Here is a 21,206-nt window from a genome sequence, read left to right as displayed (position 1 = left end):
TTAATTAAATAAAATTGGAAAAGAAAAAAAAACCTCTATCCCAAATTTATCATGCTTTTTGTTTTTTTTCACTAATTTATATAGGTTATGTGCTCAATTTCTCATGTCTTGACTTACCAAATATAGAAATATGGAAAATCAATTAATTTTCCATTCCCAAATCTCCTTTCTCATTAACCAAACGGAGCCAAAAAGAGTCCCTCTTGTATGTGTATATGGCCAAACGGAAGTCGTGGTCCATCCTAAACCCAATAATTTATGTGCAACTCCCTCCCTATTTCTTTTAAGGTTTAAATAAAGTAATTTTTGTAGGTTTAAAAATTTATTCACCATATACAAGAAAAAGATAAAGGAGAGTACAATTAGGCTCGGTTAAAAGTCACAAACTCGGAACAACCCCAAAACCTCCTTCGTTCCTCTCGTTGCACTTCCCCGCTTTCGAACCCAAGCAAAATCCGCCACACCGTCTTCACCGTTATTCTCAGCTATTGGGCTTCCAAATAACTTCCAAAATCGAAGAAATCCAAGCACTCAATTGCCATCGGAGCCATCCAAATCCGGATTTTACAACCTAATTGTTGTTATATCTCTGATTGATTCATCAAATCAATCAAATTCCAATCGATTCATCAAATCAATCAAAGTCCAATCGAAAGCCTAAGCCAAGGTTACGAAACAGAGGCTTCAAGATACTGGAGAGAGAAAGAGAGAGAATTAGGCTCCACCTACACTTACAGCCACAGAAACCCCAAAACCTGTCATAAGGTATCAGTCTCTTTCTAAGCATTATTAATATTGTTTGAATTCGCTAATTTATTTTTGTTTCTGGCTGATTAGGGTTTTCAAAGTTCATACGTTACTTGCAAAGATCGTTTTCTGTTTTGCTGGCAAGATTTTAAGTAAAACAGACGGAATTTGAAGTTTTTGTTGCGTGATTTTCTCAGTTTGCCAAACACATCTGATATTTTGGACTTTAACTGCTTTAAATTGCTTCTCTTTGGATGTTCCCACTGCCTGCCTTCCATTGTTTAAGGACTTTAATATACTTTTGACTTTTTAAAGTTATTTAAGTTGTTTATGTGGTTTGATTTATTTGATATTCAGGCGTGGAGTTTCGCAGTTTAGTGTGTTGCAAATGGATGTGGAATACGATCTAGATGATTCTCCAATGAGAGAGCATCGGGAGGAAGGGGTATTTGATGATTTAGATGAGAATGGGACTGACAAATCAAACAGGCATCGCAGCAAGGATCGGAAGAAGAGTAGCCGAGGGGAAGAGAAGGACACTAGAAGTAAAGACCGGGAGCGGTCGAGGAGAAGTAGTGATGATTTTGTAAAGGAAAGAGAGAAAGAATCTAAAGATTCGGAAAAGGATCGAGTATCTAGCAAGGAAAGGAGGAAGGATGATAGAGATGACCGCTATAAGGATAGGAGTAGAGATAATAAGGTGAGGGAGAAAGATTATGATCGAGAGAGTCATAGAGAAATGGAACATGAGAGGGGGAAAGATAGAAAGGATAGGGGAAAGGAAAAAGAGCGGGAGAAGGACAGAGAGGTAGAGAAGGATAATGATCGAGGACGAGACAAGGAGAGGGGGAAAGAAAAGATTAAGGACAGGGATAAGGACAAGGAAAGGGAAAAGGAAAGAGACAGGGCAAAAGAAAAGGAAAGAGAAAAAGAGAGAGAAAAACATAAAGATAGAGAGAAAGGGAGGGAAAACTATAAAGATACTGATAGGGAGAGGTTGAAAGACAAATACAGGGAAAAGGAGAGGGTGGTGGATCAAGATAAGGATAAATCAAGAGATAGAGTAAACCGGAGAAGCCTTGATGAGAATTATGAATGGAGCAAGGATGGGGGAAGAGATGATAAAGCTAAGCTAAATGAGGAGTATACCGGGGATAAAGACATTAAGCAAGGGAAGGTGTCCCGTAATGCTGAGGATGAACGGAAAGCCGAGGGCTTATCAGGCGGAGCACATCTATCAGCATTGGAGCTTGAGGAACGCATCCTGAAGTAAGTACATCTTCATATACGTTCTCTTTATTCCATATTTGATTTATCACATGAACCTTTTTCATTCTTTGAAATATTTCCGCTTAATTTCTCATTTTTCATTATTGTACTTTATGCTCTTTGTGAGGCACATGAGAAGTTAGATTGTAATGTATTTAAGGAATCATGTAAATTGTTCTCATGGACACTCTAAACCTGTACGTGATATACAATACGCATAATATGCTTGGGAAATTTGCTATAAAAATTAACAATAATAACAGGGAAACATGTAAAAAAAATCTACTGGTTGTATATTAATTTGAATCAATATTTTCTAACAAGATAATAACAATCCAATATATTCCATTTGGTTATCGTATTAAAATAAATTACAAAATTTGAACAGAGAGATGATTGTTGCATGCAAGCACTGTTCTGCTGGGAACCAACTGTCAATTTATTATTTGACAAGTTTTCTTGAGGATTTTGTCTGCAGCTGATTGACACAGTTTTAGTACGCTATAGTTGTTCATCTCATTCCAATCTTTGCTCGGAATTATTGTCTCCTATTTAAATGGAGCTGAATGATGGATGTTATGGGAGAGTGGGTATTGTTTTTTATTTATTTACAATTTTCAACTACATGAGTCGTCTTTTATTGCATTTGAACACTTAATAGAATGACAATATAGTTATATTCCGTTGTGTTACTGTTAATGCAGAATCTTCTTGTATGTATGTTCCATACGTAGACACCTTTTTCTATGTTTATTTTGGTAATATTTTTTAACAGTCAATGCCATGTGTAAAATGACTATTTCTTTGCATTGTGGTTACAGTTTAGTTATATTGGTTTTGCTTTTTGCTCAGGACAAAGGAGGAGAGATTAAAGAAGAAGAAAGAAGATGTTCCTGAGGTTTTAGCATGGGTCGGTAGAAGTCGTAAGCTCGAGGATAAAAGGAATGCTGAAAAGCAGAAAGCATTGCAGCTTTCTAAGATTTTTGAGGAACAGGTTAGTTTGATAGTGTTTTCTTTTATTCTTTTTTGCATTGTGTTTACAGTTAGTTGATTTTATGATAGCCATTCATATTATGTGTATTTTCTCAGGACAATATTGGTCAAGGAGAGAGTGAAGATGAGGAGACAGCTCAGGATACCACTCGTAAGATTGCTTCTTACTTGAGAATTTTTTTAATATTGCTTAATAGAAGCTAGTTGGTTGAAGGGCCATTTGGACATCAACAGGAATTTGAATTTAGTTCTTTTTGCATGATTTTTTAATAAATATTTTAGCACATATGCGACACTATGTTAGAGACAGAATGCATATTGTATGTAGAACTTGTAGACTTATGGAGCACGATTTGCACCTGAGCACCAGATAAAAAATCATAAATCTTAAGGACTCGTATCTGTGATTCTGTATGCCTCTAGGGGTTTGGTTCAACATTCTGTCTATATGCACTGGTTTCTATATATTTCTAGTTTATAAGAGTGTAACAATGACTCGACCGTGACTGGTTGTGGGACGCAATGCTGTTGATAGTATTTTAAAGAGTTTGATTCAGATTTTGAGTTGACGCGTCAATAATGTCTGAATAACTCTTACAATCCATGTAGTTTTTCTGTTGCATGGTTAGATTGATCCCACATTTACTCTAAATACCTGTTTACAGATGATCTAGCTGGGGTTAAAGTTCTTCATGGCCTTGACAAAGTAATGGAAGGTGGGGCAGTTGTTTTAACACTCAAAGATCAGAACGTTCTAGCAGATGGTGATATTAATGAAGGTAGAGTAGCTTGGAATTACTTTGGTTTTGTTAGGGCCTTACTCCTTATAGGCATGGATTATTTTATTATTATTTTTTTAAAGAGGTTTTTTTTTTCCCTAATGTAACAGACATTGATATGCTTGAGAATGTGGAAATTGGAGAGCAGAAGCAGCGAGATGACGCTTACAAGGCAGCAAAGAAAAAAACGGGGATTTATGTTGATAAGTATGTTGACTATAATTGTAACATGTAAACATTGTCTATTCTAGCCATCTTCTATAATTTGGCATTTGCTGACATATCTCATTACTGTGCTGGTTGTTATTAACTACTAGTGTGTATTATGGTGTCTCAGGTTTAACGATGACCTCAATCCAGAGAAGAAAATTCTTCCACAATATGATGATCCAGTCCCAGATGAGGTTAGCATTTTCTGTTTTTATTTCCCAAACTTTGTGCTTGGACCCTAGAGATTTTTTTCATTCATTCTCATGAACATTTTGTTGAAACGTTGAGCATGGAGGTTGTAATATGTGAATTATGTTATTTTCAGGGGTTAACTTTAGACGAAAGAGGACGCTTTACTGGTGAAGCAGAAAAGAAACTCGAAGAGGTACTATTTTATTTCTCATCATAATTTTATGATTGGTAATAAAAAGAGAATATGATTTAAGGACATTTGGTGCGGTGAATTGAGATGGTGTTCTCACAATTGTTGCTTCCATTGCTTTCTGTTTCTGCTGGTCTGGTCTGGTCCTACTTTTATCTTTTTAGAGTTTGGTTGTATATGATTTATATGCTCCAATTTGCATGAGTTATGCCCCTTTGATGTTTATAATGTGATCTTACTGCTTTTAGATAAAGACAAAGAAAAATGGAAAAGACTAACAGTGGTGTTATTTCTTTTGAATTAGCTGCGTAAGAGGATACAGGGTGTTCCCACGAACAACCACTTTGAAGATCTCAACATGTCTGGAAATATCACATCTGATTTTTATACTCAAGAAGAAATGCTTCAATTTAAAAAGCCCAGGAAAGGGAAAAAGAAATCCTTGCGGAAGAGGGAGAAGCTGGATTTAGATGCCCTTGAAGCAGAAGCAGTGTCCGCAGGATTGGGTGTTGCAGACCTTGGTTCTAGGAATGATGCAAAGAGGCAGGCCAATAAAGAGGAGCAAGAAAGATTGGAAGCTGAACGGAGAAATAGTGCATACCAGTTGGCTTATGCTAAAGCAGATGAGGCATCCAAATCATTGCGTCTGGAACAAACTCTTTCTGTTAAACCAGAGGAAGATGAAACTCCTGTCTTTGCAGATGATGACGATGATCTCTATAAATCTTTAGAGAGAGCAAGGAAATTGGCTCTTAAAAAGAAAGAGGAGGAGACGGCATCTGGTCCACAAGCAATTGCACTCCTTGCCACCACCACCACTGCCAGCAGTCAGACTGCCGATAGTCAAATCCCCTCAACTGAAGAGTCACAGGACAACAAGGTCGTCTTTACAGAGATGGAAGAGTTTGTCTGGGGCCTCCAGCTTGATGAAGGTATTTTATTTCTATGTGTTTTTGCCTTTTAATCCACCTTAGGTGATTGTGTAGTTGATTCTTTATTGGCCATGTGTGGGAATCCTTCCCTTTTCCCACTTTAGACGTAATGTCTGAATGGTCATCATCTTGTAGTTAGCTGGTGGCTGTCATCCTAATTCACCAAATTCAAGATAACTTATCATTTCTCCATGGAGGGGTATGATGCTGCTCCTGCTGCTTTTACATGCTGATTTGATCTTTGGTTTTGTGCATCTTATCTGTTTAATGTGGGTCAACTTTTGAGCATTGTGCAAGTTTTAGCATTTGTTCTCAAGGTGATGTTGGTTGTTGCCTTTTTAACCAGTGGAAATTCTAGAATGTTCTGATGCTATATCATAGTTTCATGTTTCCGTTAAAGCTTTTTCAAGTTTTTCCACAGCATGTATAATTTAGAAAGTGACTGTTTTCCTATGTTGCCCATTCTTTTTCAGAATCTCACAAGCCTGAAAGCGAAGATGTTTTTATGCAAGAAGATGAAGAGCCCAAACCTTCCCATGAAGAAAGAATGAATGAACCTGGTGGATGGACTGAAGTTAAAGATATGAATGAAGACGAAAAACCTGCTACTGAGGATAAGGAGGAAATAGTTCCCGATGAAACTATCCATGAAGTTGCGGTCGGGAAGGGCTTATCAGGTGTGTTGAAGCTGCTTAAAGATCGGGGAACCCTTAAAGAAGGTATTGAATGGGGTGGCAGAAACATGGACAAGAAAAAGAGCAAGCTTTTAGGCATTGTAGATGATGATGATGAGCCAAAGGAGACCCATACATCACGTCAAAAAAGGGATGAACACAAGGATACTCGTCCATCCTCTTCCAGCCATCAAAAGGAGACTCGTCCTTCAAAAGTCTATCAAGAAAAGGATATTCACATTGAGAGAACTGATGAATTTGGCCGAACTGTAAGTACTCTTGCCCAGTTCTCTTACAGTATGTTATTTGTTTTTCATGGTCTAAGTAACAGTGTTACACTGCAGTGAAGGTATTCATAGAATTCTTAGTCAATTGATAATATTCTTATGCACGGGCAAAATTTTAGGGTTGGGAGTGTAGTTCTTTAAAAGCTGTGTAGAAAGCAAGAATATGCATGTTCTGATCTTTGTTTCATCAGTGACATCATATTAGCCATTGTCAATTTAGATATTCCTATGTTTATTTCATGAAGTTTTGGGTTTGGAAGTGCTATAGTTCTTTAAAGCTGTGGTGCAGGCAATATTTTGGATGTTTTATCTTTGCTTCATCAGTGATCATGTAGTATTATTCTACACTGCTAACTTATTTCCTTGTTTTCACCAGTTGACACCGAAGGAAGCCTTTCGGATACTTTCTCATAAGTTCCATGGGAAGGGGCCTGGCAAAATGAAGCAAGAAAAGCGAATGAAGCAATACCAGGAAGAACTTAAGTTAAAACAGATGAAGAGTTCAGATACACCATCACTGTCTGCGGAGAGGATGAGGGACACTCAAGCTCGCTTGCAGACACCCTATCTTGTACTCAGTGGTCATGTTAAACCAGGGTATGCTTTGTTCATTTATTTCATTCAACTCAGTTTTATGTTTTAGTTTTGGATAAAGTTTTTAAATTAGAAAATCAATATACTTAGTTGGAGTAGGTAAGTGTTGGAATAGCATGCTTTATTTTGGATATTCACATGTTAAAACAGGGTGTTCAACTTTTTCATATGTTATCGGGAATCACTAGGATAATTTTTATAGTCCTTGTGCTATGATAAAAGATGGATTATGGGAAATTTAATGAATCTGATTGTTAGTGGCCTTGATAGGCAGTGCAGTTTAGTGCTGCTTTACCTGCTGTGTATGTCATTGGCAGGCCGTCATTGGTATCTAGATTGATTTATATGTAACAGTAGTGGTAGCAGTAGTAGTAGTGCTAACAATTTGAAACCCCAAAAGGTACCTATCTAGCTATTTTCTAGTGTTTCCTGCCTCCCAGAGATTGCTGGGTTCGGCAGGGTGCCCAGTTTCAAAGCCAAGTCAGTGAAGCTGATTCTTGGATTCCTGGTATAAATAATAATAATAATCATAGTAATAATCAAATGTGTTAAGAAATGACTCAATGAATTCTCTAAAACGTGAATATCTCAATTCTCTAAAGAATTGGATAAAGAAGCATGAGCTGTGGTATAGGCTTCCCTGCCTTAACCTTTCTATTTTTTATTCAACATTAGTATCCCCAATTGATTTACCCTTTTCCCCCTCTGTTCATGTTGCCAGGCAAACGAGCGATCCCAGAAGTGGTTTTGCTACAGTTGAGAAAGATTTCCCAGGGGGCTTGACGCCCATGCTTGGTGACAGAAAGGTAAGTGTATATGTCTTTGCCCTAATTTCATGATGTTGATGTATATGTATAGATAGACTGATATTCACAGGATCCAGTCTTTTCCAGTTGGCAACTTATTAGTTATTTTGATGTGGAGGTTGATCGTGAAATTTTAATTTGTCCACAGACAGAAAATAGCCTGATTTGTGATTCACACATTCCTTCTGTACTTCGATTGATTATAGTGTTTTGAAGGAGGGGAAGGGGGTAGGGGGGAGCAGATTGATGAAATGTTAACTCTCAGTTTCTGAGAGCTTGGGAATGAAACATATTACATTTAAAATGCCTGTAGATCATATAGTACAAGTGCATTGGCTGCACAACTGGCTGATAGTCTGTAGTAGAATGCAGTAGATTATCACTATTCATCCATTTTTTATGTTCTTTTCCCTCGCCATTTTTTAATTTCCAATAGAAATAATATTCTATTGTTTTTTTCAGGTTGAAAACTATCTGGGGATAAAGCGCAAAGCTGAGCCCGAAAGTTCAGGAACACCAAAGAAGCCTAAAACTTGAAGTTCTCTTTGGCTGAAATTTGGAGTTGACCTTAAAAAAATTAATCTTTGCCCCTGTAAGTACTGTATCGTAATGGGCAAGTGGGTCACATGTGTTGGCCTGGGATTTTGTCCAATTTGTTCTGCTACTGGCCGTAAATAAACTTGTTTTTGACGGAGCTTTGGAGAAAAATTTCAAGGTAGTTTCAGATTGTTTGACAGTAACAAAAGACATGTTATTTTATTCTCAAATAATCTACATAAACCGTTTTCTGCTTGAACAGGGTTGTATTTGCTGTCCAAGGATTTCATTTGATCTGAGGTGTGACTTTTGACCCGGGAGTTCAGACAAGAATAGAATCGTAGGTCGAAGTAGTGTAGTTAGGGGTGTGGGTGCAGGGTTTTCATTGGGTTCATAAATAGCATGGATTCATAATACTTATTCTGTATGTAAGTAAAAGTGAAACCAATGGAAACCAAATTCTGGTGTCGATACTGCCAGAATAGTAGTAATGAAGTCCGTGTTGCTCTTATTCATCAGGAATCTACTGTGGTCACGGATAAAGATCTTACCGCTATGTCTATGTTGGTTTGGTTTGGTTTACCAGAAGTTCAAATTCTAAAACCGATCAAAATAATGAACGCTTTAAAGATTATTTTTTTTAAGGAGAAAGAAAATACTTATAGTTAGCGGTGTCAAACTCAAATGACCTATTTGTTGTCTGTTATTGTTCGTGCTGGAGATGTTTTTGCCAATGTCGTGCAAAGTTCGAATTTCAGTAGTTGAGTGAGTGGTGGTTTGAAGCTTGTTTGGCATGATTTGGTAAAAACTTGTAATTTCACAAGGAGCCCCTGTAATGGTGTGGCTATCTTAAAACTATGCATCCTCATAACATTAGCAGGGTCGATTTTGAAGCAGAATGCCAGCGTAACTTACCTCAGGCACTCACATCTGTAGATGTTTTTGGGCCCCATAATGTCACACGACTAACGCTAGCATATCTTTTATTTTGTCAAACAAATTTAATCAATCTCTTTAGCAGATTCATTATTAAAATGAAACAGTGAAAAGGAAACACGATCATACAAGTTCCAACTTTGACTTCAGAAGTGCGTGAAACCATGTTTTCACTAGTCAAAATAATGAACCAGCCTAAAACCAGACAACAGATCAGGGTTCAAAGGTTAAAGACCATGTTTTCAGATTAAAACAGGAAAAAAAAAAGTGGGGGGAATAATCCTATTTTAACTTGAGACGCCTGATTAATTCAGATTCACTGGTTGAAACTTGAAGCAGCCAGAAACAAGGGAACAGCTCAGGGCTCGAAAGTCATGCTTTCAGCTTCCCGTCTCACCGACTCAAACAGTACAGAGGACAGATACCTCTCCCCAAAGCTTGGGAAAATCACCTACAATGCATTTAAGTAGATGGAGAGAGAAATTAGCAGTTGAATAAAATGCCAACACAAGGTCAAAAGAAATAAAATCCAACTTACAACAATGAGCTTTCCAGCATTCTCTGGTCTCTTTGCAATCCTGATCGCAGCAGCAGCAGCAGCTCCGGATGATATTCCGACCTGGAAAGATAATGCAATAAGTTCAAAAGAAAGACTGACATACAATGATTGATACATAAATATGACAGAAATTTTAAAAAACACAAATACTAACTCACTACAGGTGGTTGTTAGGTTAAGAACTTACAAGCAAACCTTCTTTATGTGCAAGAAGCTTTGCAGTTTCAATTGCTTCATCACTTGATATCTGCAACACATCACAGACATTTGGTAAAACAGGAAGCAGTTATAGCTGTTAAGACAAACTAATAATCGACGTGTAAGTGCCCTTGAGCTTTCTATCTTATCCTTTATAACGATGCTTTTTTTCCCTATTGATGGAGTCATAAAAGTAATAGCTTCAAAGCATGTAGTAAAAATGCATTTTAATGTGCATGACACCCAGTTACTGAAATTAGATTATGACCCAGTTACTGAAATTAGATTATGTTTGGACATTTTTTGGCATCACGCAGGCATTCCAAATGAAAAATAAATGGGTGTGTTTACATGAGCTCACAGAAATCAATGGCCATTCATAAATTTTGATATCATAACGCCACCAAACACAATATTTCCAGCCTGTGCATCATTATAGGAATGATTATATCACAAATAAAAATGTCATGATTTATATAATATGACATGCACTTGAGGAACTAAAGATCAATACAAAACCTTTGAGCCTTACTTGAACAACTTCATCAATGATATTGACTTCCAAAACACCCGGGATAAAACCAGCTCCTATTCCTTGGATCTTGTGTGGACCTTTAAATTAGAATGAGTATAATAATTAACGTCAACAACATGCAAATACCAGATTTCCTTCTTCTATTTCAAATAAAAGAACATTTAAATTTTGACACTAGATTAAACAAAAAGGAGCTAAAAAGAAAATAGAATCAACCTCCATATATAAATAGACTCATCAGTTAATAGTTATTTGAAGATATGTATGTTTATGCATAAGCTTGAGGAAATCCAAATTATTTGCACTATGTGGTGGAACTGGGTTTCCAAGCTCAGCACTAGAAGGATTATCTCCTAGACAAACTTTGCAGTATATAATTCAGAAGCCAATTAAAGTTGAAAGGCAGACACTACAGAAAGTAAGAGTCTTTAAACATTCTATCACTAAAAGAACATAAGCAGAAGATTCATTCCGCCAAAGTAGTAACTGATTATCCCTCAGAGAAACTCCCATCTACGCTATCAGCCACATCTGAGATTAGTACTTCAACTGTTTATTACAGCCCCATCTCCATCAGAAAGTATCACATTCCTGAGACTGTAAATCCTATATGAAGTTATGAACATCTGTTGCTTATACTTTAATTATTTCCATTTCGCTAATGAATGTTCATAAAAGAACACACATTTTGCACTTCACCCACTCCCTAAAATGGTTCTTACAAATGAGCCTTGTTAGTGTGCATTTTTTTCGATAAGTAGGAGCATGTTAGACAGTTCATTACTTGCTTAAACTTTTGCCTAAACTATGGAAAAGGTCACTAAATAAATTGCAGGTACTATATTATGCAAGGCATGCAAATAATCTCAGAGCAGCAATGCAGTATAGCTCACCAGGCTTTCCTCCAGTTAGGACAGGGCTTTCAACTGGTTCCACACCATACAGCTAACATTAAAGGAAAAGAAAAACAATAAGACAAAGTAAGAGAGCATTTAAACAGGAAGAAAATAGAGACTATTGTTCAAGCTAAGACTCAAAGCTAACCTTTATGCTAGGGTTCTTCTCTTTTAGAAATTTCCCTGCACCTGTTATAGTTCCACCTGTACCTATCCCAGAAACAAAAGCATCTACTTTCTTGCCTGAACCTTCCCATATCTCTGGTCCAGTGGTTTCGTAGTGCACCTACAATAACACAAATCACATAACTTTTTTTCAAACACAAAACCACTTTTGTTTTTTCCTCATAAGTTGCATCAGCTACATATGCTATGGAATTTATTGAGCAAACACCTTCGGATTGGCAGGATTTTCAAACTGTTGAAGGATGTAGGCATCAGGTGTCTTAGCCAGTATCTCTTCAGCCTTCTGAACAGCACCTTTCATGCCCTTCGCAGGATCTGTGAGAACCAACTCAGCTCCGAAGGCCAGGAGGATGATTCTTCTCTCAAGACTCATTGAAGCAGGCATTGTAATGATAAGCCTGTAGCGTTTAGCTGCTGCCATGAAGGCTAACCCTATTCCAGTATTACCACTTGTTGGCTCGATGAGGACACTCTTCAGAAAACAGACCAACCAAAGTCAAAGTAATATCTGTCAGCTCACAATTTCCATCAAATCAAAATCTCAAATCATCTTTTCTTTCCTCATGCATCTAGCATGCTCAAAATATTGGTTAAACCAAACAATGTGGTAGTTATACGAAATTCAGACTATTCACAATTTCACAGACACTGCAGACCACTTATGTTTCTAGCTAAAACATCCCATGTTAAAAGCACGGTTGCATCTTTTTCGTCAATAGCAATTGAAAAAAGAAACATGCTAGTGGAGAAACTAAGCATGGAATACGGGGGAGGCGGTTGCCTCCTCTTTTTCATGCACAAGTTCTTCAAAACATAAACCGCCTCCCCTTTTTCATGCACAAGTTCTTCAAAACATAACACTCCTACCCAACTATCAAACAACCAACCTGCCCTGGTGTGATAAGCCCCTTCGCCTCTGCATCTGCAATCATACTATAGCCAATCCTGCATAATTTTTTTTCCATAATTAGGAACCTTTAAAAAATCATCAAAACACAATATTTTCAAGTCATCGCTGCCTTGAAACCAGTAAGCATAATCATTAACAAAAGAAAAAGGACCAAGTAACCAATGAAGGTTGGTCAGAGTGGAAGGGGCTCTAGTCGCTTAAGCAAGTGGTCTCGGGTTTGAGCCCTTGTGGATGCAGAAAACTTTCTTGGGAGAGGTCCCCGCATATGCGCTCGACAGTACCTCGGAGGATTAGGCCTGGACCATGCCTGGGGATACCTTGGAAAACCCAAAAAAAAAAAAGACCAAGTAGAAAGACATGCAACTCAAAGTCTATACCTGTCTTTTACACTAGAGCAGGGCTCCATCATTTCCAATTTGGCAGCGATACGAGCAACACAACCATCCACAACATGGTTCAGATACACCAATGGGGTTTTTCCAATTAACTATAAACAATGAAACAGAGGTTTATATCATCATAAACAAACCACTCAACACCAACTCATTTTAGTGTACATAAAACCAGGGTAACTTACTTCAGTAACATCTTTGGCTATGCCAGCCTTCTCAACTGCCATTTTTGTTTCTCTGTGCAGATTACTGCAAGCGAAAACAAAAACAAAAAATTAATTTTTCATAAGAAAGTTATTGTTCTATTTTCTTTTTTTGGTGAAAAGAAAGTTATTTTTCTTTAAAATGTTGTTTTTATAAATAAATCCACCTAAGACAGAAAAGTCTAAAACAATCATTTAGCAACCAACTATCAATTGGGAATTGAATTAAAGATTAACGAATATTCTTTAATATGTTTTAATTTCCCTTCTTTTATGAATTTCGTTATCTGATTATGATCAGAAAAGTGGATTTTGTTGCTGGTTTTAACGTGTTTGGTTCTGAAAACCCCAGAAACGAGTTCAGTTGCAGAATCATAAGCTTATCGCGGACGCGATCAGTGAAACGAGATGAGTTCTAGAGGTATGATTAACAATTAATTAAGAGATTAAGACAGAGGATATCACCTGGACACTAACAGAGAAGCACCACCTCACAGCTGATGACCTCGAGACCTGTTAAGAAGATGGAGCAATGAAGCTGCCAGAACCAATTATCGTCTATATATATACGTGTGATTCTGAAATATGACATCATAAATACTATTCTCGTTTTTTGGGGGGCCTTTTATTGAATCTGGCCTGCTTTCTGGCCCTGTAACTGTTTTTGGGCAAACACGGTAAGCGATGTGGATTTGATCACAAGCTTCCAAATTCCAAATTCCAAATTTGGATTTTTTTGATCATACAAATTTATGTCAGTACAAAAAAAGTTCACATGTTTATGCAATGCATAGACTATGAAATATGAAAGAGTTATTTGGTTTGAAAAATTGTCATTTCCACTTCAACTTTTTTCCATGTAAATTTGCACACTGGATGACATGGGCTCCGGCTTAAATGTAAAACCCAGTAAGATTTTTTGTTTTGTTTCCAAACCCAATTTTAACCCAAACCCCTAAACAAACCACCACAAAACAAGACACCAACTTTACAAAACCTTATCCTTACCCATACCATAAACATCACTAGCATAGTAGCTGCATTACCACAAAAACCTTCCCCTCATTTCCCACCTCAAAAAACCCAACACTATGGCGGCCCTTCACTTCACTCCATCTCCTTCTTTCACTCTCCCAAAACAACGACACACAACCAGACTCTCTGCTTCCTTTCAGCTCAATATCCGGCCCCGCCACCGGTCACGGCGATCCTGCACCGTCGGATCATACAAGGTGGTGGTAGAGCACGAGGGTTTGTCTACTGAGCTGGAGGTGGAGGCTGATGAGACCATTCTAGAAAAGGCATTGGAGTCTGGGCTTTCTGTGCCGCATGATTGCAAGCTTGGGGTGTGCATGACTTGCCCTGCACGGCTTCTGAGTGGGAAGGTTGATCAGAATGAAGGTATGCTGAGTGATGATGTGGTGGAAGGTGGGTATACCTTGCTGTGTGTATCGTACCCACAGTCGGATTGTCACATTAAGACCATTCCAGAAGATGAGCTGCTATCACTGCAATTAGCAACAGCTAATGACTGAAATTTTGGATTTTGGCAACTGGGTTTTTGATTTGACCCATGTTCGTATTGAGTTATGGTTTGTTGAATACAACTAAATCTAAAGGCCTGCCTTTTAGTTTTGTTTTATCAATTATAAATGGTATGTGCTGCTGCTATCAGTTTGTGTTTTGTTTAAGTCAATAAACTTCAGGTATATATATATATATATACCTGAAGTTTATTGCTTTTGCTCCTCCTAGTGAAATGGCAGAGCTCAGTGACAGAATCTATTTCAGTTAAACAGATGATGAGTGCAATAATTTCTCCGGCTTCATTCCAAATAATGACACATTGCATACACAATGCAGAAAGAGAAAGAAAAAATAATTATTATAATTTATAGATTACAAAGAAGGAAATTTAGACCAATAGTTCCACAAGAGATATGGCAAGATGATCCTAAATTTGTATTAACAATGCTAGGGAATTAAGTGCCTGCAATGAACACGATAAAGTGCCCTGTTTACCTGTATCTTACACCACCAGGCTGATTGCTGAGCTCCCCGGAAAGTCATTTCAAATCAGAGAACTTTTGTTGTTGAATTGGCTAAGCCAGCTTTTATATCTCATAAAATGAATTGAATTCACCACCTTAACAGCTCAGAACATCCAGCCATGTAGAAATCACAAACATGGATTTTTTTCTTCTTTTCAAATGAAACATACGGATCTTATTGTAGCAAGATTGGCTTCATCAGAATAGCACACCATGTGCTCCTAAGCTGAATATGAGGAACTGGGTTTCTTCCTTGTTATTTGCTTTAACTTTACCTTCACATTAATGCCATTATCAATGATAGACTGAAGCACAATTTGAAGCTTGCCTTCCAATCTCTCCCCTTTCCTTGGTGTGTAAATCACATCGTGGATATCATCAGCCAATGCCCTCTGAGCCAGAACTGCCCCAACAGCAGCACAAGCAGCTGCGTTCCTAGTCGAACCAAGGTCAAATTTCATGTCTTTTGATATGGAATGGGCCACAGAAACAACCTTACTGGTCACTCGGTGAATAATGCAAGCACGAACAGACGCCTTCGATATGTAAATGTCCAGGCAAAACGGCTCATGGAAAGGACCTGTTAGCTGGTTATAAGTCGGAGTCCTCAGCTTCTTCTTCCCAACACAAGCAGTGTCCATTTCATCAAGCTGAGAATTGTTGGCAATTCTACCTTGTTTCTCACTTCTAGAGAATAAATCCCGAATTGGGCTGTCTGTTTTGCTTTCTTTGAGCTCATTACTCTTCCTTTTAATTTCCTTTGGATCATCCTTCTGCTTAGAAGACTTCTTTCTACGATGAAAGTCGAAATTATACTCTTCAAACTCTTTGGAATCGCGGTCGAGTTTATAGAAAAGACTGCCTCGAATCCTCATATTATCAATGTCATCAAAATCCGGGTCATCCTCGACAGGTAGAGAGCAATTATCAACCGGTTCATCAACCACTTCCTCCGATAAGTAACTGGATTCCGACGCAGTCCCCTCCGTTCCTCGCCCTGCTAGTGCCAAACCCGATGAAACCCGCCATGCATCATGGTCAACAAGCTCAATATCATAGCTGTCGGAATGAGGTTTAGCATCGGAGGGGAACAGCGGAGAAAGATGAAAGCTACTCGAATAATTAGAAACTTGTTCAGAACGATGGAGAACGGGAATGGTGGTGTTGGACTTGGGGCCAAAACTACGAGCCCTCGAAAGGAAATGCGGATATACTACTGAAGCAAATGTGATTCCTCTCTTAAAGAACATCACGGAGGTCGGTTGAGACCGCCACTACAAAGTAGTAAAGACCAAGCCGTGCAATTTCGAAGACTAACGGGGGTCAAGTATTATATCTAGATTTGAGCAAAGTGAGTTGTTGTTGTCTAAGGAGCAAAGCATCAAACAGTTAGTCGGCAAGGACTGCTATACCTCGTTTACGCTATCCCAAACTGTCCTTTCTTCGTAACTGTCGTCCCAACCAGCTGAAATGGAGCACTCTCTCTCTCTCTCTCTCTGACACTGACGCTCAAGTGTGCTAGGTTCGTTGTATGGGGAAAACTGGTCATTGGTTGATCATAGGACCCAACCCAGGTCTTACAAATGGGTAAGCCATTGGTCGCTGATCAAACCGGGACGAAGGAAGCTTGCTTTCTTTGTCAAATGATGAGAACGAAACCTGTGGTCGTGAAGATTGGACGACCCTATACACTTGATTATTTATCTTCTCTGATCCACCAATCCCACTCATGCCACCTGAGCTAGACCTCATAAACCCGCCATTTTAACTTGAATTTACGAGCGGTTTTCGTCTATGCACAAACCATGCAAAAATAAGATTCTAAAACCAAAATTTGTGCCAAGCGTGGCCCATTTAAAATGTTAAGAAAGAGAAAATAAATAACTCTTCAATAGTTGAAGAAAACAATCGGCTTACTTGCTCGGTATTCGTTGTTGGAAAGATTTCTGATTAACTTTTTTTTTTTTTGGTTGCTACAATTAGGAAGGGAAAGGGAGTTTTCAAGTTATCATGCTGTTTCAAACTTGAGACTACTTGTCTGCAAGTCAAGTCCCTTTTACACTGAACTAGACACCACTGACTGATTAAGAGTTGAGACATATAACGCGGAAGGAAAATTATATGGATTCGAGGAATAAAAATGCATAAGGATAGCGTGAATTGAGTTTTGGTAGATGAATTCTCGAAACAAAATGAGATTTGATTTCCAAAGAGAGGCTTTTCTGCTCACCATATCTTAATTTTGAGGTTTCACTTGAAACAAACAAGAACATCTGTTATCTAACCTAACCACCCGCAGTGATAAATCCCACTGCTGTGCTGCACCTTACAACTTGGGATCGGAGTTTAACTTTTGTTTATGGTTGTGTAAACTGATCTAGGCCCTAGAAATATCAAGCCTAGCAAAAGTTTCATGCCTGAAAGATAAAGCATGCAATGACGGTTCAATTTGAACACAATCAAGAATAAACGTGGGGTAAAGAGAAGCATAGAGAAGAGTAACAGTCCTACAACTAAACTGAATAACAGTAGGGTGGTACCTTGCGTTGATGTTTTTCAGTCATCCTAACAACTTTTCACAATCACCTAGTACTACTAGAGTTTGATCAACATTAGAAATACAGCTTCCCGCCATGAGAAGGCAAGAAGCACGAGAAAAATATCATGATTAACACACAGACATCGCTACCATTAAACGGTTAGTGATTACAAACAAGCCATTATAAAAAGAGGATGAGATTTGGGGATGAGTCATCATATCAGTGGTTACCATCTTCACAAGAGTGTCATTATCTATCGGTAGTAAGCCTGCTGATAAGCTGGTACCATACCATTGCCATAACCCCCGTATGCAGGATAGTTCATGGGAGCTCCAGGATATGATCCGGCAAGTGGAGGGGCGGCTTCAGGTGAGTACGCATAGGGATTGGTTGGTGGGCTTCTGCTGCCATACATGGTGGGTGGGGAATGGTATGGTGAGTACCCAGCAGGATACTGAGCATGGGAAGGAGACCTGACAAACGTCGGAGGAGGTGTAGGGAAAGAAGACACATATGCATTCGTCAAGCGTCCAGCCTTGGCTGGAGGCATGGGACCTCCATTGTTGGCTCGTGTTCGTTTGTTGGCAGGGACTGCAGCTGGCCTTTTCTTCTCTGGTTTCACCTTCTCTAGCTGCTCAAGGCGCTTCTTGAGGTTTTCTGGAGGAAATTCTGCCTCAAGTTTGTAATCTTCAATACACTTGATGACAGCTCGGAGTGCTGACTGCTCTTTGCGTCCAGCTAGGTTCTGCACAGAAAGTAATAAAGAAAATATTAGTGATCAAATGAAAACGCAGGTTTCTACAGGTTTGATTATTCTGCATATGAGGAAAGGAGACTGAAGTTCATGCACTTCTAAGGACATTTTTCCAAAGAAATCAGAAATGAGACACAAGGATGTGAATGACTGCAGAATGCCTCATCATCAAGACATCCATAACAAGATGTATTATGCCTGATTATTCCTACTGCTTCACCAGTTAATTGACACATAAGGTGGAAATCAAATTCCACTCCAATAGCAGGAGTTTGTTGTCCCAAAACTTTTCAGTATATATACTTTTTCCAACAATAAGATAAAAACCGGGGATAAAAACTCTGAGAGCAAGCATGAATATGAAATGAAATAGGAAGAATTGCATGGAGGAAATTTCGTCATGTTTGAAACGGAGAGTGGAAATTTAGACATTGACTTTTCACTCACATGTAATAATTAATATAGGGTAAGATGTTGATATTAAGTATTTTTTGTAGATGGCTACCATCCTCTCCATTAGAGGAGAAAGCTTTTTGTGGGGGTGGGGGAATCCCCCTTTCTACCTTCCTTAAAACACAAACAAGGGAAAAGTTCCTTTCACATTCCCTTTTCTTTCCCCTCTCTCCCTCCATCTCTCCCTCTATCTCCCCTCCCAATCATTTGAGAAGGGAGAAAAAAACAGGGATTTGTGGGAATGAGAAGGCGGGAAGGGAATTCAACCCCCTCTCTGCCCCACCCACAGACACATAACTGGAATTTGAAATGTTGTAAAGAAAGAACCAGACAACGCTTTGAAAAGCATATTCACGACTGAAAGTCACAACATGCAGGATCATGCAACACCAATACGGTGCAATGATTAAAATCATACCGCAGCTCGACCAGCATTATTGGGATCTTCCATAATAGAAGCTGCAGCTTTCTTAGCATCTTTCAGAAAAGCTCTCAGCAGAGGAACAGGAGGAAACTTGTGCACAAGTCCAACTTCATAAGTGAAATGTACCGCATCAAGCTGTTGTCCCCTGCTGATTAATTCTTCAATCATATCTGCACATAGCAACAGCCTCTATACATTACAATCTAGAGAAGGGGCCCTCTTACTGTACACATAATGAACCATATCCAAACATTCAGAAGAAAGTCAGACAGAAAACTTAATATCTTTGCAAAACTATTACAAGGTCAATGAGATATCTTCATAATGTCAAAATCTTTGAGAAAAAAAAAACATTAAAGTTTGGGGGAGACTTGAGCACTTGAGCGATTACAAAGCATGTGGGCATAAAACATTGATTAGGTTTTACAGTTACTATCCACAAGTTATGATTCAAAAGGCAGGTAAGAGGTTTGCACTTAAAATCGTTAGGGATAGAGGTTAGATCCATCATACAGTCATATGTGAAGTAAGAAATAAACAAGTAAACTGGGAATAGCTGAAGAATAAAGGTGATAATATGCAACACTGATGAAACGATTATACAAATTTATCATTGGAAAGAGCAGAAATTTCCACATAGAAATAATCTGACCTGATCAAACCCATAAGCCTTGCTCAAAATTTACTAACCAGAAACCACATAGAAGCATGCCAATTTATCCATTATATATAGAGCTCAAATAGGTACATATGGGAACACACATTTTCCATAAGCTCTAAACAAAACCAAGCAATGGCCAACGAATTACATGGAAAACTAGACATGGCTAATAGCACAAGAAATAAAAAAGAACAAGTTAGAATTAGCAACGCACCCGGCATTTTCTTGGCGAGGCCAAGCGAAACGGCCAGCTTAGGCATCTGCTTGCGCCAGGCCGACCCAACCACAAGTTTTCTGTACAAATCAACATCCTCCTCCTTCACAATCCCAAAAGTCACCAAATGCTGCAGGAACGTGTGAACATCAGGAGTCTTCACGTTCTCAATGCCACCTCGCTCTTCCAAACTGGCCTTCCAAGTCTCGGCGATCTCCTTGGCACGTTCCTTCACGCTCGGCGTCACCAGAAGCCTTGATTTCCCGATCTTCGGGTCGACCACCACCGGAATCAGAGACTCCAGAACAAGAACGCAAGCCCAGCCCAAATCGTTACCCCTCTCGCTCTTGTCAACTCTCTTGTCCACCGGAAACACCTCCGATATCGCCTCGAGCACGAACTTCGCCGGATCAACACAATCAGCCAAAGCCAGAGGCATTTGTGACCTCAGAGCCTCCAATTCCTTCTTCCTCGCCGTCACGAACCTCCAGAACCGTCCAGAATCCATCTTCAAGCACAAGGACTTGAGATTCATCAGCAATCCCTCGTTGTCGTCCACCTCTCCGTCGTCATCGTCGGAGCGACCTCTCTTCAAGACCTTGAGCGCGGCCTCCTTGCTCTTCTCGACCTTTCCGACCGCGATCTCTACGCTCTCCATGATTGTGACCTCCCGCTGCTCGAGCTCGTCGAGTGACTCCTTGGTCTCCTGCTCTAGGTTTTGAATTTTGCGCTTGATGGCCTCAGATTTCTTCAGTAAATTCTGCTCCAAGGACGTGAAGTGGTCCGAGAGCTCCTTCCACAGTAGAGTACAGCTGGTCATGAGAGAGGTCTGCCTCTGGAACTCGTCGAAGCTCGGCGGAGTCAACTCTGTCAACTCGCCGGGATCGGGGATCGACCCCATCTGGTTGTCGTAGTACGGTCTAGCTCAGTAGTAGCCAAGCGAACAAGATAGGGAAGAGAGAAGTAGAAACCCTAGAATTTGGAGGTAGAGAGAGAAAAAGAGAAATAAAGCAAGTTGAGCTGAGCTTAAGCTAAAGGTAGCCGTGGACAGGAGAAAGAAGAAGACATTGCGATGACGTGGGTG

The 21,206-nt window shown here is 39.2% G+C and overlaps 5 protein-coding genes across 5 annotated transcripts; 2 read left to right on the top strand and 3 right to left on the bottom strand.

Moving 5' to 3' along the window:
* Positions 1 to 366: 366 nt before the first annotated feature.
* Positions 367 to 8,728, top strand: DOT2 (SART-1 family). The gene is made up of 14 exons (XM_021956155.2): positions 367 to 765; positions 1,105 to 2,016; positions 2,869 to 3,010; positions 3,106 to 3,160; positions 3,675 to 3,788; positions 3,899 to 3,995; positions 4,126 to 4,192; positions 4,324 to 4,383; positions 4,685 to 5,312; positions 5,786 to 6,255; positions 6,650 to 6,870; positions 7,589 to 7,673; positions 8,136 to 8,388; positions 8,473 to 8,728. The coding sequence occupies exons 2-13, from the start codon at positions 1,136 to 1,138 to the stop codon at positions 8,208 to 8,210; spliced, it is 2,895 nt and encodes a 964-aa protein (XP_021811847.1). The 5' UTR covers positions 367 to 765; positions 1,105 to 1,135; the 3' UTR covers positions 8,211 to 8,388; positions 8,473 to 8,728.
* Positions 8,729 to 9,210: 482 nt separating this feature from the next.
* On the bottom strand, positions 9,211 to 13,648 carry LOC110755015 (cysteine synthase). The gene is made up of 11 exons (XM_021956156.2): positions 13,491 to 13,648; positions 13,008 to 13,071; positions 12,808 to 12,917; positions 12,408 to 12,465; positions 11,729 to 11,992; positions 11,483 to 11,620; positions 11,332 to 11,383; positions 10,436 to 10,515; positions 9,893 to 9,952; positions 9,685 to 9,765; positions 9,211 to 9,597 (listed from the first exon to the last, which is right to left on the bottom strand). The coding sequence occupies exons 2-11, from the start codon at positions 13,047 to 13,049 to the stop codon at positions 9,505 to 9,507; spliced, it is 978 nt and encodes a 325-aa protein (XP_021811848.1). The 5' UTR covers positions 13,050 to 13,071; positions 13,491 to 13,648; the 3' UTR covers positions 9,211 to 9,504.
* Positions 13,649 to 14,015: 367 nt separating this feature from the next.
* FDC1 (2Fe-2S ferredoxin-like superfamily protein) lies at positions 14,016 to 14,699 on the top strand. Its single transcript, XM_021956154.2, has one exon. It carries the CDS (start codon positions 14,117 to 14,119, stop codon positions 14,558 to 14,560), a length of 444 nt encoding a protein of 147 aa, XP_021811846.1. The 5' UTR covers positions 14,016 to 14,116; the 3' UTR covers positions 14,561 to 14,699.
* Positions 14,700 to 14,889: 190 nt separating this feature from the next.
* LOC110755025 (Ribosomal L18p/L5e family protein) lies at positions 14,890 to 16,968 on the bottom strand. Its single transcript, XM_021956168.2, has one exon. It carries the CDS (start codon positions 16,324 to 16,326, stop codon positions 15,298 to 15,300), a length of 1,029 nt encoding a protein of 342 aa, XP_021811860.2. The 5' UTR covers positions 16,327 to 16,968; the 3' UTR covers positions 14,890 to 15,297.
* A 599-nt stretch (positions 16,969 to 17,567) lies between these two features.
* On the bottom strand, positions 17,568 to 21,157 carry LOC110755049 (FRIGIDA-like protein 4a). The gene is made up of 3 exons (XM_021956201.2): positions 20,123 to 21,157; positions 19,242 to 19,417; positions 17,568 to 18,361 (listed from the first exon to the last, which is right to left on the bottom strand). Exons 1-3 carry the CDS (start codon positions 21,021 to 21,023, stop codon positions 17,870 to 17,872), a joined length of 1,569 nt encoding a protein of 522 aa, XP_021811893.1. The 5' UTR covers positions 21,024 to 21,157; the 3' UTR covers positions 17,568 to 17,869.
* Between the last annotated feature and the right edge of the window lie 49 nt (positions 21,158 to 21,206).

Source organism: Prunus avium, chromosome 1 (genome assembly GCF_965620075.1).
Source record: "Prunus avium chromosome 1, drPruAviu1.hap1.1, whole genome shotgun sequence".
NCBI classification, from domain to species: domain Eukaryota; kingdom Viridiplantae; phylum Streptophyta; class Magnoliopsida; order Rosales; family Rosaceae; genus Prunus; species Prunus avium.
The sequence above is the reverse complement of the archived record's forward strand: the minus strand, read 5'-3'. Positions and strand labels throughout refer to the sequence as shown.